We start from the raw sequence: 18,540 nt of genomic DNA, 5'->3' as shown, positions 1-18,540 counted from the left end.
TTTTTGGGTTTTTTTTTTTTTTTGGTTGGTTTTTTGGGGTAAAATTCGAGTGATTTCAGTTGGAAATTTTGGGGAGATTTGGGGAAATTTTTTGAGGGATTTTTTTTCAGATTCTTCCCAGGCGATTCCCACAAATTTTTTTTGGGGGGGGGGGGAAATTTCGGAGAATTCCTGACAAAACTCTCAGGATTTTTTTTTTTCGGGAATTTTCGGGGGGGAATTTTGGAGAATTTTTTTAAAGCTCTTCCGGAATTCTTGGGGGGAAATTTTGGCCAATTATTGAGAAAATTTTCCGGAGTTCTTGAGGAACTTTTGGTGGACCTTTAAGGGATTTTTGGTCCTTTTTTGGGGGAATTTTGCGGTTTTTCCCAACCCAAAACCACACTCAGCCTGGGGTGGGGGCGGAGCAGCAGCTTCCGTCCAATTTTGGGGGGGTCCCAGCTTTTTTCTTTTCCTAATTCTGGGGTTTCGGGTGGAATTTTGGGGTTTTTGGGGGGGATCTTTTCTTGGATTTTCCGCGGGGGGCGCTCTCACCTGGTGGATGAGAGACCCCAAAATCCTCCCGGGGGGTCCCAGCCCCCCGAAAACCCCCCAAGTCTCCTCCGTGGGGATCCCAAGCCCCCCTAAATCCCATTTCTTGGGATTTTGAACCCCTCGAAACCCCCGAATCCCCATAAACGCCCCCAGCGCCCCTCACGAACGCTCCTGGCCGCCGCCATCTTCCCCTTCCCCTCACGCACCCTCTCCCTCCCCATTGGCCACCGCGCCTGCCAATCATGACCCCGCGCTGCTATTGGTGGAGACCCGCGAGGTTCAGCCCTCCAGGGACCGCTTCCTACTGATTGGCCATCTAGCTTGACAAGCACCCGCCTCGCCCAATCACAGCTTCGCCAACGCGTCGCCTCGGCGACGCCGCAATTTCCCCGCCCGCGCGTTACCACGGAAACCACGCAGAGCGAGGAGGCGGGGCGGGACGCTCGGTTCCAGGCGGTGATTGGCTGCGAGCGCTGTCCATCAAGGACGTGGCTTCCGGCGGCGGGACGGGCCCGCGCCGCCGCCGCAGCCGCCGCCCCTCCCGGTACCGGCGGGGCCCGAGGGGATCCGGGCGGTCCTGAGGGGATTCTGGGGATCCCCGGGGGTCCCGGGGGTCCCGGGGGTCCCGCGGAGCGGTCGTGGCCCTCTCCCGGCCGGGGATGCCCCGCCCGGTCCCGCCCGGTTGGGCCCGGCCGAGCCCTGAGGGGAGGGCGGGGCCGGGGTGGGGCCCGTGAGGGGAATTTGGGGAGCCCGAGGGGGTTTGGGGGGGAAAGTGTCGGTTTTGGGGGGAAAAGTGTCGGTTTTGGGGGGAAAAGTGTCGGTTTTGGGGGGGGAAAGTGTCGGTTTTGGGGGGGAAAAGTGTCGGTTTTGGGCTTTCTGAGGGGAATTTGGGGATCCTGAGGGGAATTTGGGGAGCCCGAGGGGGTTTGGGGGGAAAAGTGTCGGTTTTGGGGGGAAAAGTGTCGGTTTTGGGGGGAAAAGTGTCGGTTTTGGGCTTTCTGAGGGGAATTTGGGGATCCTGAGGGGAATTTGGGGAGCCCGAGGGGGTTTGGGGGGAAAAGTGTCGGTTTTGGGGGGAAAAGTGTCGGTTTTGGGCTTTCTGAGGGGAATTTGGGGATCCTGAGGGGGATTTGGGGAATTTTGAGGGGAATTTGGGGATCCTGAGGGGGATTTTGGGGTGAAAAGTGTCGATTTTGGGGTTTCTGAGGGGAATTTGGGAATCCTGAGGGGGATTTGGGGAATTTTGAGGGGGATTTGGGGATCCTGAGGGGGATTTGGGGATCCTGAGGGGGATTTGGGTGTTCTGAGGTGGATTTTGGGGTGAAAAGTGTCGGTTTTGGGGTTTCTGAGGGGACCTTGGGGTTCTGAGGAGGATTTGGGGGTTCTGAGGAAAATTCGGGGTGAAAAGTGTCGATTTTGGGCTTTCTGAGGGGATTTTGGGGATCCTGAGGGGGATTTGGGGATCCTGAGGTGGATTTTGGGGTGAAAAGTGTCGATTTTGGGGTGAAAAGTGTACATTTTGGGTTTTCTGAGGGGGTTTTGGGGTTCTGAGGGGGATGTGGGGAGCCCGAGGGGGATTTGGGGATCCTGAGGGGGATTTTGGGGTGAAAAGTGTCGATTTTGGGGGGAAAAGTGTACATTTTGGGGTTTCTGAGGGGACCTTGGGGTTCTGAGGAGGATTTGGGGGTTCTGAGGGAAATTCGGGGTGAAAAGTTTCGATTTTGGGCTTTCTGAGGGGAATTTGGGGAATTTTGAGGGGAATTTGGGGTTTCTGAGGGGATTTTGGGGATCCTGAGGTGAATATGGGGGTTCTGAGGAGGATTTGGGGGTTCTGAGGTGGATTTTGGGGTGAAAAGTGTCGATTTTGGGGTTTCTGAGGGGATTTTGGGGATCCTGAGGGGGATTTGGGGAATTTTGAGGGGAATTTGGGGATCCTGAGGGGGATTTTGGGGTGAAAAGTGTCGATTTTGGGGTTTCTGAGGGGATTTTGGGGATCCTGAGGGGGATTGGGGGAATTTTGAGGGGAATTTGGGGATCCTGAGGTGAATTTGGGGGTTCTGAGGTGGATTTTGGGCTGAAAAGTGTCGATTTTGGGCTTTCTGAGGGGATTTTGGGGTTCTGAGGGGGATGTGGGGAGCCCGAGGGGAATTTGGGGGTTTTGAGGAGGATTTGGGCGTTCTGAGGGAAATTCGGGGTGAAAAGTGTCGATTTTGGGGTGAAAAGTGTACATTTTGGGTTTTCTGAGGGGACCTTGGGGTTCTGAGGGGGATGTGGGGAGCCCGAGGGGAATTTGGGGGGAAAAGTGTACATTTTGGGGGGAAAAGTGTCGGGTTTGGGTTTTCTCAGGGGATTTTGGGGATCCTGAGGAGGATTTGGGGAATTTTGAGGGGAATTTGGGGATCCTGAGGGGGATTTTGGGGTGAAAAGTGTCGATTTTGGGGTTTCTGAGGGGAATTTGGGATCCTGGGGGAATTTTTGGGTAAAAAGCACAGATTTTGGGGCTTCTGAGGGGAATTTGGGGTGAAATTTGAGGATTTTGGGGGTCCTGAGTGGAATTTGGGGATCCCGAGGGGATTTTGGGGTGGAAATTGGGGATGTTGGGGTTTCTGAGGGGATTTTGGGGATCCTGAGGGGATTTTGGGGTGGAAATTGGGGATTTGGGGGATCCTGAGGGGACTTGGGGTCCCAGGTGAGGATCCTGGGGGATAATTCCGGGTCCCCAGGTGCAATTTTGGGGCGAATTTGGGTTTTTTAAGAGTTTTTTCTGGCATCCCTGACCTGGATTCCCACCGAGGGAACAATTTTAGGGATGCCCCAGATGTGGTTTTGGGGTGAATTTGGGATTTTTCACGGGGGTTTCTGCCATTTCTGACCCCAAATCTTTGGGATTTCCGGGGTGCCCGCCCCCACCTCCCACAGAATAGACAAATTAAGGTTCCCCTAAATTAATTTGGGGTAAATTCGGGGTTTTTTGGTGCCCCCAGGCAGGATGGAGCTGACACTGAGGGTCAGATTTGGGTTTTTTGGGGCGATTTTGCCATTTCTGACCCCAAATCTTCGGGATTTCCGGGGTGCCCGCCCCCACCTCCCGCAGGGGGAACATTTTGGGGTAAATTTGGGGTTTTTTGGTGCCCCCAGGCAGCATGGAGCTGACAGTAGGGTTCAAATTTTGAGTTTATTTGGGTTGATTTTGCCATTTCTGCCCCCAAATCCGGTGGATTTTTGGCTCCCTGCCCCCAAATCTTTGGCATTTCCGGGGTGCCCGCTCCCACCTCCCGCAGGGGGAACATTTTGGGGTAAATCCGGGTTTTTTTGGTGCCCCCAGGCAGCATGGAGGTGACAGTAGGGTTCAAATTTTGGGTTTTTTGGGGCGATTTTGCCATTTCTGACCCAAAAACTTTGGGATTTCCGGGGTGCCCGCCCCCACCTCCCACAGAAGAGACAAATTAAGGTTCCCCTAAATTAATTTGGGGTAAATCCGGGTTGTTTTGGTGCCCCCAGGCAGGACGGAGCTGACACTTGGAGTCGGATTTGGGTTTTTTGGGGCGATTTTGCCATTTCTGACCCAAAAACTTTGGGATTTCCGGGGTGCCCGCCCCCACCTCCCGCAGAGGGAGCATTTTGGGGTAAATTTGGGGTTTTTTGGTGCCCCCAGGCAGCACGGAGGTGACAGTGGGGTTCAAATTTTGAGTTTATTTGCGTTGATTTTGCCATTTCTGACCCCAAATCCGGTGGATTTTTGGCTCCCTGCCCCCAAATCTTTGGGATTTCCGGGGTGCCCGCCCCCACCTCCCGCAGAAGAGACAAATTAAGGTTCCCCTAAATTAATTTGGGGTAAATTTGGGGTTTTTTGGTGCCCCCAGGCAGCACGGAGCTGACAGTAGGGTTCAAATTTTGGGTTTTTTGTGGCGATTTTGCCATTTCTGACCCCAAATCTTTGTGATTTCCGGGGTGCCCGCTCCCACCTCCCGCAGGGGGAGCGTTTTGGGGTAAATCCGGGTTTTTTTGGTGCCCCCAGGCAGCATGGAGCTGACAGTGGGGGTCGGATTTGGGTTTTTTGGGGCGATTTTGCCATTTCTGACCCAAAATCTTTGGCATTTCCGGGGTGCCCGCTCCCACCTCCTGCAGGGGGAACATTTTGGGGTAAATCCGGGTTGTTTTGGTGCCCCCAGGCAGCACGGAGCTGACAGTGGGGTTCAAATTTTGAGTTTATTTGGGCCGATTTTGCCATTTCTGCCCCCAAATCTTTGGGATTTCCGGGGTGCCCGCCCCCACCTCCCGCAGAAGAGACAAATTAAGGTTTCCCTAAATTAATTTGGGGTAAATTTGGGGTTTTTTTGGTGCCCCCAGGCAGGACGGAGCTGACAGTAGGGTTCAAATTTTGGGTTTTTTGGGCCGATTTTGCCATTTCTGCCCCCAAATCCGGTGGATTTTTGGCTCCCTGCCCCCAAATCTTTGGGATTTTCGGGGTGCCCGCCCCCACCTCCCGCAGGGGGAACATTTTGGGGTAAATTTGGGGTTTTTTGGTGCCCCCAGGCAGCACGGAGCTGACACTTGGAGTCGGATTTGGGTTTTTTGGGGTGATTTTGCCATTTCTGACCCCAAATCTTTGGGATTTTCGGGGTGCCCGCCCCCACCTCCCGCAGAGGGAACATTTTGGGGTAAATTTGGGGTTTTTTGGTGCCCCCAGGCAGCATGGAGGTGACGGTGGGCACGGCGGCGCTGGCGCTGGCGCTGCTGCTGCTGCCGCTGCTCTACGAGCGCTGCGGCTCCTTCCGCTTCTTCTGCAAGATGGGCTTCTACAACGGCTGGATCCTGCTGCTGGCCCTGCTGGCCATCCCGCTGTGCGCGCTGCGCGGCCGCGACGTCGAGAACATGAAGTGAGGGCGCCGTCGGGGGCATTGCGGGGGGTTTGGGGGGATTTCAGGGGATTTTGGGTCGGTTTTGGGGGATTTTGGGTCAGTTTTGGGGCGGTTATGGCCCTGCTGGCCATCCCGCTGTGCGCGCTGCGCGGCCGCGACGTCGAGAACATGAAGTGAGGGCGCGATCGGGGGCATTTCAGGGGGATTTGGGGTGATTTCAGGGGATTTTGGGTCAGGTTTGGGTCAGTTTTGGGGGATTTGGGTCGGTTTTGGGGGATTTTGGGTCAGTTTTGGTGGATTTTGGGCCAGTTTTGGGGTGGTTATGGCCCTGCTGGCCCTGCTGGCCATCCCGCTGTGCGCGCTGCGCGGCCGCGACGTCGAGAACATGAAGTGAGGGCGCGATTGGGGGCATTGCGGGGGGTTTGGGGTGATTTCAGGGGATTTTGGGTCAGTTTTGGGGGATTTGGGTCGGTTTTGGGGGATTTTGGGTCGGTTTTGGGGGATTTTGGGCCAGTTTTGGGGTGGTTATGGCCCTGCTGGCCATCCCGCTGTGCGCGCTGCGCGGCCGCGACGTCGAGAACATGAAGTGAGGGCGCGATCGGGGGCATTGCGGGGGCTGTGGGGCGGTTATTGGGGATTTGGGGTCAGTTTGGGGTGATTTCAGGGGATTTTGGGTCGGTTTGGCTCGGTTATGGGGGATTTGGGGTCAGGTATGGGGGATTTGGGGTCAGGTTTGGGGTGGTTATGGCCCTGCTGGCCATCCCGCTGTGCGCGCTGCGCGGCCCGCGACGTCGAGAACATGAAGTGAGGGCAGGATCGGGGGCATTGCGGGGGGTTTGGGGCGGTTATTGGGGATTTGGGTCAGGTTTGGGGAGGTTCTTGGGGGATTTGGGGTGGTTATGGGGGATTTGGGGTGGTTATGGGGGATTTTGGGTCAGTTTTGGGGGATTTGGGGTCAGTTTTGGGGTGATTTCAGGGGATTTTGGGTCGGTTTGGGTCAGTTATGGGGGATTTTGGGTCGGTTATGGGGGATTTGGGGCGGTTATGGGGGATTTGGGGTCAGTTATGGGAGATTTTGGGTCGGTTTTGGGGGCTTTGCTTTGGTTACGGGGGATTTGGGGTCAGTTTGGGTCAGGTATTGGGGACTATGTGTGATTTTGGGGCAATTTCAGGGGATTTTGGGTCAGTTTGGGGTGGTTATTGGGGGAACTGGAGATATTTGGGGTTTCTATGGGGCAGTAACAGATCTGTGGGGCAGTAACAGATCTGTGGGGCAGCTGTGGGGTGGTTATGGGGCAATAACAGATCTGTGGGGTGATTTGGGGTGGCTCTGTGGGATTTGGGGTGATTTGGGGTGGCCATGGGGCAGTAACAGATCTATGGGGCAGTAGCAGATCTATGGGGCAGTAACAGATCTGTGGGGCAGTAACAGATCTGTGGGGTGGCTATGGGGCAGTAACAGATCTGTGGGGCAGTAACAGATCTGCAGGGTGGCTATGGGGCAGTAACAGATCTATGGGGCAGTAACAGATCTGTGGGGCGGCTGCGGGCTGTCTGAGGGGGACGCGGGGCGCCGTGGGGCTGAGCCCCCCGTGTGCCCCACAGGATCATCCGGGGGCTGATGCAGCACGTCAAGCGGCTCTACGGGATCCGCATGGAGGTCAGGGGCGCGCAGCACTTCCCCCCACGGCAGCCCTACGTGGTGGTCAGCAACCACCAGAGCTCGCTGGACCTGCTGGGTATGGGGCTGCCCCACAGATCCCGCCCCACAGATCCCGCCCCATAGATCCTGCCCCATAGATCCTGCCCCATAGATCCCTGACCCCATAAAGTGACCACTGCCAGCCCTACGTGGTGGTCAGCAACCACCAGAGCTCGCTGGTCCTGCTGGGTATGGGGCTGCCCCACAGATCCCGCCCCACAGATCCTGCCCCACAGATCCTACCCCACAGATCCTGCCCCATAGATCCTGCCCCATAGATCCTGCCCCACGGAGCTCTGACCCCATGGATCCTGCCCCATGGAGGTCTGACCCCATGGATCCTGCCCCATGGAGCCCTGACCTCATGGATCCCCATAAATCCCTGTCCCATAGGGCCCTGACCCCGTATATCCTGCCCCATAGATCCCTGACCCCATAGATCTCTGCCCCATAGGTCCTGCCCCATGGAGCCCTGACCCCATAGATCCCTGACCCCATAGGTCCTGCCCCACGGAGCCCTGACCCCATAGATCCCACCCCATGGAGCCCTGAACAATGGCTGCCCCATAGAACCCCAAACTCCCCCCAGCCCCACAAGCACCTCCAGCCCCACACACCCCATAACCCCACACGTGCCCCACACGCGCCCCACGTCCCCCAGGGATGATGGAGGTGCTGCCCGCCCAGCGCCAAGCGCGAGCTGCTCTGCGTGGGCAGCTATGGGGCAGGGGTAGGACACCCCACACGCGCCCCACACGTGCCCCACACGCGCCCCACGTCCCCCAGGGATGATGGAGGTGCTGCCCGACCGCTGCGTGCCCATCGCCAAGCGCGAGCTGCTCTACATGGGCGCCGTGGGCGTCGTCTGCTGGCTCGGGGGCATCATCTTCATCGACCGCAAGCGGACGCACGACGCCATCAGCGTCATGGCCGAGGCCGCCCACACCATGCTCAGCCAGGACGTCAGTGGGGCGCTCTGGGGCGGAGATGGGGCGCTGTGGGGCAGATATGGGGCGCTGTGGGGCGGAGATGGGGCGCTGTGGGGTGGTTATAGCGGGCTACGGGGTGGTTATGGGGGCTATGGGGTGGTTATGGGGGCTGTGGGGCGGATATGGGGCGCTATGGGGTGGTTATGGGGGGCTATAGGGCAGTTAGGGGGTGGCTATGGGGCAGCCCCACGGCCGGCCGTGCCCCACAGGTGAGGGTGTGGGTTAATGGGGCAGTTAGGGGGCAGCTATGGGGCAGTTATGGGGTGGCTATGGGGCAGTAAGGGGGTGGCTATGGGGCAGTTATGGGGTGGCTATGGGGCAGTTAGGGGGCAGCTGTGGGGCAGTTATGGGGCGGCTATGGGGCGGTTAGGGGGCGGCTATGGGACAGTTATGGGGCGGCTATGGGGCAGTTAGGGGGCGGCTATGGGGCAGTTAGGGGGTGGCTATGGGGCCGCTATGGGGCAGCCCCACGGCCGGCCGTGCCCCACAGGTGCGGGTGTGGGTGTTCCCCGAGGGCACGCGCAACCACAGCGGCTCCATGCTGCCCTTCAAGCGCGGCGCCTTCCACCTGGCGGTGCAGGCCCAGGTACGTGGGGCACCTGGGGGGCACCTGGGGGCGGCTGTGGGGTGGTCACGGGGCGCTATGGGGCGCATTGGGGTGCCATGGGGCGGTTATGGGGCGGTTATGGGGTACTGTGGGGTGGTCACAGAGCGATCAAGGGGTGCTATGGGGTGGTTATGGGGCGGTTGTGGGGTGCTATGGGGCAGTCATGGGGTGGTTATGGGGTGGTTATGGGATGGCTCTGGGGCAGTTTTGGGGTGGTTGTGGGGCGGCTGTGGGGCAGTTATGGGGCGGCTGTGGGGCAGTTATGGGGCGGCTGTGGGGCGGCTGTGGGGCAGTTGTGGGGCGGCTGTGGGGCGGCTGTGGGGCAGGGCGCGCCTCCCCGAGCCCGTGGTGCCCCACAGGTGCCCGTGGTGCCCATCGTGATCTCGTCCTACCAGCACTTCTACAGCAAACGGGAGCGCCGCTTCACGGCCGGTGAGGGGCAGCGCGGCATGTGTGGGGCTGGGGCCTCCATGTGGGGCAGCCCCGGGCACCTGTGGGTCTGGGCTTTGGCCGTGGGGCAGCCCCGGGCACCTGTGGGTCTGGGCTCTGGCCGTGGGGCATCTGTGGGTCTGGGCTCCGGCCGTGGGGCAGCCCCAGGGAATCTGTGGGTCTGGGCTCCGGCCGTGGGGCAGCCCCGGGGGCTCTGTGGGTCCAGCCCGGGGGATCTGTGGGTCCAGCCCCGGGCTCTGTGGGTCCGGCCGTGGGGCAGCCTGGGGGATCTGTGGGTCCAGCCCCGGGCTCTGTGGGTCCGGCCGTGGAGCAGCCCCGGGGGATCTGTGGGTCCGACTGTGGGGCAGCCCTGGGGCTCTGTGGGTCCAGCCCCGGGCTCTGTGGGTCCGGCCGTGGGGGATCTGTGGGTCCGGCCGTGGGGGATCTGTGGGTCCAGCCCCGGGGGCTCTGTGGGTCCGGCCGTGGGGCAGCCCCCTACCCTCGCCCCCAGGGCACTGCGTGATCCAGGTGCTGCCGCCGCTGCCCACGCGGGGGCTGGGCCCGGCCGACGTCCCCGCGCTGACCGAGCGCGTCCGAGCCGCCATGCTGGACGCCTTCGAGGGCCTGTCGGCCGAGCTGCGGCCCCCGGCCGCGAGCGACCACCGGAGTGACCCCAGGAGTGACCACCGGAGTGACCACCAGAGTGACCGCGGGAGTGACCACCAGAGTGACCGCCAGAGTGACCACCAGAGTGACCAGCATGGCCCCACGGCCACGAATGACCACCAGAGTGACCACCGGAGTGACCCCCGGAGTGACCACCAGAGTAACCCCAGGAGTGACCCCAGGAGTGACCACCAGAGTGACCGCGGGAGTGACCACCAGAGTGACCACCAGAGTGACCCCAGGAGTGACCACCGGAGTGACCCCAGGAGTGACCACCAGAGTGACCGCGGGAGTGACCACCAGAGTGACCCCCGGAGTGACCAGCACGGCCCCACGGCCGCCCAGAGTGAGCACCGGTGCCGGGCAGTGCCCCAGAGCGACCCCCAGCGCCCCCCGGTGCCCCACGGGGGGACCCCGCAGTGACCCCGCGCCTGTGGCCCCACGGGGGACCTGGCAGTGGGGCAGGGACCGACCCCCGAGTGGGGACAAAGTGACCCCCGAGTGGGATGTGGGGCTGACCCCCAACGGGGCCTGCACTGACCCCCAAGTCGGACACAGTTTGACCCCTAAGTGGGGCACAGAGTGACCCCCAAGTGGGGCCTGGAATGACCCCCAAGTGGACACAGACTGACCCCTCAGAGGGCCCAGCGTGACCCCCAAGTGTGGCCACAACTGACCCCTAAGTGGGGCCTAGAGTGACCCCTAAGTGGGGCCCAGAGTGACCCCCAAGTGCGGCCTGGACTGACCCTCAAGTGTGGCCACAACTGACCCCTAAGTGGGGCATAGAGTGACCCCTAAATGGGGCCCAGAGTGACCCCCAAGTGCGGCCTGGACTGACCCCTAAGTGGGCTCGGCGTGACCCCCAAGTGTGGCCTGGACTGACCCCTAAGTGGGGCCTAGAGTGACCCCCAAGTGCGGCCTGGACTGACCCCTAAGTGGGACCTGGACTGACCCCCAAGTGGGGCCTGGACTGACCGCCAAGTGGGGCCCGGCGTGACCCCCAAGTGCGGCCTGGACTGACCCCTAAGTGGGCTCGGCGTGACCCCCAAGTGGGGCCTGGACTGACCCCCAAGTGTGGCCTGGACTGACCCCTAAGTGGGCCCAGCGTGACCCCCAAGTGCGGCCTGGATTGACCCCCAAGTGTGGCCTGGACTGACCCCTAAGTGGGGCCTAGAGTGACCCCCAAGTGCGGCCTGGAGTGACCCCTAAGTGGGGCCTGGACTGACCCCCAAGTGGGGCCTGGGCTGACCCCCAAGTGCGGCCTGGACTGACCCCTAAGTGTGGCCTGGACTGACCCCTAAGTGGGGCCTGGACTGACCCCCAAGTGTGGCCACAACTGACCCCTAAGTGTGGCCCGGCGTGACCCCCAAGTGGCGTCCGGAGCGGCCCCGCAGTGGCTCCGCGGTGCCCCACAGCGGGACCAGGCCGTGACCCACGGCCAGGGCGTGGCCGGGCGTGGCGGGTGCTGATTGGCTGCCGCAGCCAAGCCCCGCCCCCTGGATGCAGCGTGTTTATTTTGGGGAGGGGGGCGTGGATTTTGCCAAATTCCCCCCCCCCCCCCGGCTTTTAATAAAACCCCAAAATCCCCCCCCCATGGTGGGTGTCTGACATCACTGTGACGTCATCGGGGCGGCGATGATGTCACCAAAGGGGGAGTCGTGGGGGGCGGGGCTTTGGGAATTGTGGGGAGGGTCCCGGGGTTTGGGGGGCTCTGATGGGGGTGGGGGAGCACAGGGGGGTCCTGGGGTGGGACCGGGATCAAAACTGGGATCAAAATTGGGATTAAAACTGGGATCAGGATCAAAACTGGGATCAAAATTGGGATCAGGACCGGGATCAAAACTGGGACCGGAATCAGGACTGGGACCAAATATGGGATCAAAATTGAGATTAAAACTGGGACCGGGATTTGGACTGGGACTGAGATTTGGACCGGGATCAAAACTGGGATCAAAATTGGGATTAAAACTGGGACCAAAACTGGGATCAAAACTGGAACCAAAATTGGGACCAGGATAAAAAATGGGACCGGGATCAAAATTGGGACCAAAACTGGGACTGGGATCAAAACTGGGATCAAAACTGGGACCAGGATTTGGACCGGGATCAAAAACTGGGATCAAAATTGGGATCAAAACTGGGATCAGGACTGGGATCAAAACTGGGACCGGGATCAAAACTGGGACTGGGATTTGGACCGGGATCAAAACTGGGATCAAAACTGGGACCGGGATCAGGACTGGGACTGGGATTTGGACTGGGATCAAAACGCTACAATGAGAACCGGGACTGAAACCTGAACCAGAAAAAACCACCAAAAACCCAAAAACCACCAAAAATCACCAAAAAAACCACCAAAAACCACCAAAACCCCAAGAACCACCGCAAACCCCAAGGAAAAATTCCAAATCTTGTTTTTCCCCACTCGAGCCCCTCAGCACGCCTGGCTGGGGTAGGCCCAGATGGGCGGCAGCACCGCGGCCACACCGGTGACACCGGTAACGGCGCCGGTGACTCCGGTGACACCGGTGACACCCCCAGTGACACCGGTAATGGCACCGGCAACACCGGTAACGGCACCGGTGACACCGGTAATGCCAGCAGTGACACTGGTGACACCGGTAACAGCACCGGCAACACCGGTAACGGCACCGGTAACACCGGTGACACCGGTAATGCCAGCAGTAACACCAGTGACACCACCGGTGACACCGGTAACACCGGTAACGGCACCGGTGACACCACCGGTGACACCGGTACCGCCACCAGCCACACCAGACCCGCCCCCAGCAAGCCCAGCGAGCCCGGCGTGGGTGCGCTGGTGCCGCTTGTGGTGCGAGCTGCGGCTGAAGCTCTTGCCGCAGACGCCGCAGGCGTACGGCTTCTCGCCGGTGTGGATGCGCCGGTGCTGCGTCAGCGTGGACTTGTCGGTGAAGCTCTTGCCGCAGTCGCCGCAGCCGTACGGCTTCTCGCCGGTGTGGATGCGGCGGTGCCGGATCAGGTTGGAGCTGACGTTGAAGCGCTTGCCGCAGTGGCCGCAGGCGTACGGCTTCTCGCCGGTGTGGATGCGCAGGTGCTTCACCAAATCCGAGCTCTGCCCGAAGCTCTGCCAGCACTCGCCGCACGTGTTGGGCACGCCGGCCGCGGCCGCGGCGTGGCCGGCGCGACGCCGGCGCGGTTTGCCCGGCGCCGCCGGCGGCTCGTCCAGGCGCTTGCCGCAGTCCGAGCACTCGTGGGGCCGGGCGGGCGCGGCGCGGGGCGCGGCGGTGGCGGCGCGGGTGGCAGCCGGGGACGAGGGTTTGGCCGCGCTCCGGACAGCGGAGCGGACGCTGGAGGGCGGCTTGGGGCCGGCGGTCAGCCGGGAGACGCCGGGCGTCGGCGCGGGCCTGCCGGCGGCGGTCATCGCCGGCGGGGTTCGGCCGTCCGGAGACGTCCGTCTGTCCGGAGGCGCCCCGCTGACCGCCGCCCTGCTGAGCACCGCTGACCCTCTGTCCATCTGCACCAACGTCCAACCGTCCCGGTCCACCCGGCCGAGCGCTGCCACGGTCAGCGCCGGGCCCCGATGCGCTCGGCTGACCGCCGCCGTGGTCACTGCCGTGTCCGGAGCCCCTGCACCGACCACTGCCGTGGTCTGAGCGTCCGGGTCCATCCCGCTGACCGCTGCCGTGGTCACTGCTGTGTCCGGAGCCCCCGGGCTGACCGCTGCCATGTCCGGATCCATCCCGCTGACTGGTGCTGTGTCCAGAGCCGTGTCCGGAGCACCCGGGCTGACAGCCGCCGTGGTCAGTGCCATGTCCGGGTCCATCCCGCTGACCACTGCCGTGGTCACTGCCGTGTCCGGAGCCCCCGGGCTGACCGGAGCCGTGTCCGGGTCCATCCAGCTGACCGGTGCCGTGTCCGGTGCCGTGTCCGGGTCCCTGCCGCCGGCCGCCGCCGTGGTCGGTGCCGTGTCCGGGTCCATCCGGCTGACCGGTGCCGTGTCCGGAGCCGTGTCCGGAGCCCCCGGGCCGACCGCTGCCGTGTCCTTGTCCCTGCCGCCGGCCGCCGCCGTGGTCGGTGCCATGTCCGGATCCATCCCGCTGACCAGTCCCGTGTCCGGAGCCGTGTCCGGGTCCCTGCCGCCGGCCGCCGCCGTGGTCGGCGCGGTGCCGGGCCAGCGCGGCGCTGCGGGCGAAGCTCTGCCCGCACTCCACGCAGATGTTGGGGTGCTCCGCGCCCCCCGCCCCCCTCCTCACCGCCACCGTCTCCTTCCTCTTCCTCCCCCCCCTCCCCCGAGCCCCTCCCCCACCCACCCCCACCCCCTCGGCGGCGCCCCCGCCCCTCCCCCCCGCACCCCCCTCCCCTTGCGGGGTCCCCGAGCCCCCTGCCCCTCCCCCGCCCCGCCAGCGTTTCGGCGACATCGCCGCGCCCCCCACCCCCCAAAACCAAAACCAAAACCAAACCCAAACCAAACCAAGAGCCCGGAGCGGCCCCAAGCGCAGCCGGGCGGGGGTCCCGCGACCCCCGGGGCCGCCCCCGCCGCCGCGGCCGCGCGGACAATGGAGGCGGCGGCGGCGCTGACCCAGGAAGTTCAACCCCCGGGGGCGGCGGGGAGGGGAAGGCGAGGGGAGAACCGGGGGGGGGGGAGGGGGTGGAAAGACCCCCCCCCCACCCCACACACACACACCCCCCCAGGCCCCGCCCCCACCCCCCGAAATTCAGCCCGGTCCCGTTTGAGCGGGGGGGGGAGGGGCGGATTTGGCGCTGTTCCCACCCCTCCCCCCCCCCCCCACCGCGACCCCTCCCCCCCAAATCCCAATTTTTTTTTTTTTTGGGGGGGGGGAGGGGCACAGATCCCACTGCGGCCGGCGGAGATGGAGGGGTCTTTACTGGGGGGGGAGGGGAGGGGAGGGCGCCCCCCGGGGAGGTTTTGGGGTCATTTCCCCCGATTTTTGTGTCCCCCTCCCCCCCCCGGTGGGGTCCCGAGCACCGGGGGGGGGAGGGGTGGGGTCAGCCGAGGGTCTGGGGTGGATTTTGGGGGGTCCGGAATGGATTCCCGGGGGTCTGGAGTGGATTTTGGGGGGTCCGGAGTGGATTCTGGGGGTCCGGAGTGGATTCTTGGGGCACGGAATGGATTTGGGGAGTCCAGAATGGATTCTGGGGGATCCGGGGTGGATTCCGGAGGTCAGGAATGGATTCCCGGGATCTGGAGCGGATTTTGGGGGTGCAGAATGGATTTTGGGGGGTCCGGAGCGGATTTTGGGGGGTCTGGAATGGATTCTGGGGGTCTGGAGCAGATTTTGGGGGGTCTGGAATGGATTCTGGGGGTCCGGAGCGGATTCCCGGGGGTCCGGAGCGGATTCCCGGGGGTCCGGAGTGGATTTTGGGGGGTCCGGAGCGGATTTTGTGGGGTTCAGATTGGATTTTGGGGTGTCAGGAACGGATTCCCGGGGGTTCGGGATGGATTCCCGGGATCTGGAGCGGATTCTGGGGGGTCAGGATCGGATTCCCGGGGGTCCGGGGCCCCCCAAAACCCGCGGGCACGGAAATGTCCCCGCGAGTCCTCCCCCTCCTGTCCCACCGGCGCGGGGGGCCCCGGTCCCGGGGGGTCCCGGTTCTGGCGTTTTCCGGGTCCCGGTTCCGGAGTTTTCCGGGTCCCAGTTCCGGCGTTTTCCGGGTCCCGGTTCTGGCGTTTTCTGGGTCCCGGTTCCGGCGTTTTCCGGGTCCCGGTTCCGGTGTTTTCCGGGTCCCGGTTCCGGTGTTTTCCGGGTCCCGTTTCCGGCGTTTTCCGGGTCCCGGTTCCGGTGTTTTCCGGGTCCCGTTTCCGGAGTTTTCCGGGTCCCGGTTCCGGCGTTTTCTGGGTCCCGGTTCCGGCGTTTTCCGGGTCCCGGTTCCGGCTCTGGCTCCGGATGTTTCCTGGTCCCAGTTCCAGAGGACTCCGGTTCCGGCTGTGTCCCAGTCCTGGTTCTGGTCCCGGTTCCAGAATTTTCTTGGTCCTGGTTCCGGTCCGCGTCCCGGTTTTCAGTCCCAGGTCCGGTCCCGGTTCTGGCTCCGGAGTTTCCCCGGTGCTGCTCCCAGTTTCGGTTCTAGTCCCGGTCCTGGTTCCGGTGCCGGAGTTTTCTTGGTCCCAGCTCCAGTTCCCATCCCGGTTCCGGTTCCGGTGTTTCCCTGGCCCCGGTCCCGGAGTTTCCTGGTTCCGGTTCCGATCCCGGTTCCGGTTCCGGAGTGTTCTTGGTCCCGGTCCCGGTTCCGGTTCCGATCCCGGTTCCGGTTCCGGTCTCTCCTAGCCCAGGTGCAGCCGCTGGTGCCGGATGAGGGCGGAGCTTCCCCCAAAGCCCCTCCCACAATCCCCGCAGGTGTAGGGCGTGGCACAGGTGTGGGGCGTGGCACAGGTGAGGGGCGTGGCACAGGCGAGGGGCGTGTCACAGGTGGGGGGCGTGGCGCAGGCGAGGGGCGTGGCACAGGTGAGGGGTGTGTCACAGGTGGTTGTGGCACAGGTGAAGGGCGTGTCACAGGTGGGTGTGTCACAGGTGAGGGGTGTGGCACAGGTGAGGGGCGTGTCACAGGTGAGGGGCGTGTCACAGGTGAGGGGCGTGGCACAGGTGGGTGTGTCACAGGTGAGGGGCGTGTCACAGGTGAGGGGCGTGTCCCAGCTGAGGGGCGTGTCCCAGGCGCGGGGCGCCTCCCAGCCGAGGGGCGCGTCCCCCGCGTGCCCGCGCAGGTGCGCCAGGAGGGCGTGTCCCTCGGCGAACCCCGCCCCGCCGCGCGCGCGGGTGTGCCCCGGCCCCGCCTTCCTCCTCCTCCTCCTCCTCCTCCTGCCCTCCTCGTCCCCGCCCTGCCCGTGGGCGCGGCGGTGCTTCAGGAAGGCGGAGCTGTAGCTGAAGCCCCGCCCGCACTCCCCGCAGGTGTAGGGCCGCTCGCCCCGGTGCGCCCGCGGGTGCGCGCTCAGGTGGGCGCCGCGCCCGAAGCTCCGCCCGCACTGGCCGCAGCCGAAGCGCCGCTGGCCCGCCTGGTGCGGCCGCAGGTGCTTGGCGAGCTGGGGGGCGCGGCCGAAGCCCCGCCCGCACTGGCCGCAGGCGTGCGGGCGTCGGCCCAGGTGAGCGCGCCGGCCCCGCCCCCGGCGGGAGCCGCGCCCCGCTGGGGGCGGGAGGGGCGGGGCGAGGGGAGGGGGCGGGGACGGGGAGGGGGAGGGGAGGAGGAGGAGGAGGAGGGAGTCGGGTGCGGGGGGAGGGGCGGAGACTTCGGCCTCGGGGGCGGAGTCGGCGGCGGGGGCGGAGTCGTCGTCGCTCGGCGGGGCGGAGTCTGGGGGGAGAGAGGGGAAATTTGGGGGGATTTGGGGAAATTTGGGGGGAATTTGGGGGGAATTAGGGGAAATTGAGGAAATTTGGGGGGATTTGGGGAAATTTGGGGAAATTTGGGGAAATTTGGGGAAATTTGGGGGGAATTAGGGGAGATTTGGGGGGATTTGGGGGGATTTGGGGAAATTTGGGGAAATTTGGGGGGAATTTGGGGAGATTTGGGGGGATTTGGGGAAATTTGGAGGGATTTGGGGAAATTTGGAGGGAATTAGGGGAAATTTGGGGAAATTTGAGGAAATTTGGGAAATTTGGGGGGATTTGGGGAAATTTGGGGAAATTTGGGGGGATTTGGGGAAAATTTGGGGAAATTTGGGGAAATTGGGGAATTTGGGGAAAATTGAGGAAATGGGGAAAACTTGGGTAATTTGGGAAATCGTGGGGGATGCGGAAAAAAAGGGGATAAAATGGAAAAACAAAGGGGAAAAAGGGATAAAATAGAAAAATAAAGGGAAAAAAGGATAAAATAGAAAAGGAAAAAAGAGGAATAAAATAGAAAAAAAGGGGAATAAAATAGAAAAATAAAGGGAAAATGAATAAAATAGAAAAATAAAAAAGGAAAAAAGGGATAAAATAGAAAAGGAAAAAAAGGGAGTAAAATAGAAAAAAAGGGAATAAAATATAAAAGAAAAATTTGATAAAATAGAAAAATAAAAGGAAAAAAAGGATAAAATAGAAAAAGAAAAAAGGGATAAAATAGAAAAATTAAGGAAAAAAGGGATAAAATAGGAAAATAAAGGAAAAAAAAAAGATTAAATAGAAAAGGAGAAAAGGGGATAAAATAGAAAAATAAAGGGAAGAAAGGGATAGAATAAAAAAGGAAAAAAAGAGAACAAAATAGAAAAAAGGGAATAAAATAGAAAAATAAAGGGGAAAAAAGGGATAAAATAGAAAAAGAAAAAAGGGATAAAATAGAAAAATAAAGATAAAAATGAGATAAAATGAATAAAATAAAGGGAAAAGGAAATAAAATGAATAAAATAAAGGTAAAAAGGAAATAAAATTAAAAAAAAATATTAAAAAGGGGATAAAATAAATAAAATAAAGGTAAAAAGGAGATAAAATTTTAAAAAAAAGATTAAAAAGGAGATAAAATAAATAAAATAAAGGTAAAAAGGAGATAAAATTTAAAAAATAAAGATTAAAAAGGAGATAAAATGAATAAAATAAAGGTAAAAAGGAAATAAAATTTAAAAAAAAAGATTAAAAAGGAGATAAAATAAATAAAATAAAGGTAAAAAGGAGATAAAATAAAAAAAATAAAGATAAAAAGGAGATAAAATGAATAAAATAAAGATAAAAAGGAGATAAAAAAAAAAAGATTAAAAAGCAGATAAAATTAATAAAATAAAGGTAAAAAGGAAATAAAATTTAAAAAAAAAATATTAAAAAGGGGATAAAATAAATAAAATAAAGG

At 60.4% G+C, this 18,540-nt stretch overlaps 1 protein-coding gene across 1 annotated transcript; it reads left to right on the top strand.

Moving 5' to 3' along the window:
* The first annotated feature begins 970 nt into the window (after positions 1–970).
* On the top strand, positions 971–10,227 carry LOC137466654 (1-acyl-sn-glycerol-3-phosphate acyltransferase alpha-like). The gene is made up of 7 exons (XM_068178348.1): positions 971–1,078; positions 5,225–5,414; positions 7,002–7,135; positions 7,885–8,060; positions 8,578–8,673; positions 9,054–9,126; positions 9,635–10,227. The coding sequence occupies exons 2-7, from the start codon at positions 5,230–5,232 to the stop codon at positions 10,210–10,212; spliced, it is 1,242 nt and encodes a 413-aa protein (XP_068034449.1). The 5' UTR covers positions 971–1,078; positions 5,225–5,229; the 3' UTR covers positions 10,213–10,227.
* Positions 10,228–18,540: the final 8,313 nt, after the last annotated feature.

The sequence above is a fragment of the Anomalospiza imberbis genome, unplaced genomic scaffold (genome assembly GCF_031753505.1).
Source record: "Anomalospiza imberbis isolate Cuckoo-Finch-1a 21T00152 unplaced genomic scaffold, ASM3175350v1 scaffold_371, whole genome shotgun sequence".
Taxonomy (NCBI): domain Eukaryota; kingdom Metazoa; phylum Chordata; class Aves; order Passeriformes; family Viduidae; genus Anomalospiza; species Anomalospiza imberbis.
The sequence above is the reverse complement of the archived record's forward strand: the minus strand, read 5'-3'. Positions and strand labels throughout refer to the sequence as shown.

Bases quoted from the DNA above. Each gene is read 5' to 3' on its own strand.
- LOC137466654 (XM_068178348.1), top strand. From the start codon at position 5,230: ATGGAGGTGACGGTGGGCACGGCGGCGCTGGCGCTGGCGCTGCTGCTG. The intron at 5,415-7,001 runs GTGAGGGCGCCG...TGTGCCCCACAG, and splicing joins CGCGACGTCGAGAACATGAA to GATCATCCGGGGGCTGATGC. The intron at 8,061-8,577 runs GTCAGTGGGGCG...CGTGCCCCACAG, and splicing joins ACACCATGCTCAGCCAGGAC to GTGCGGGTGTGGGTGTTCCC.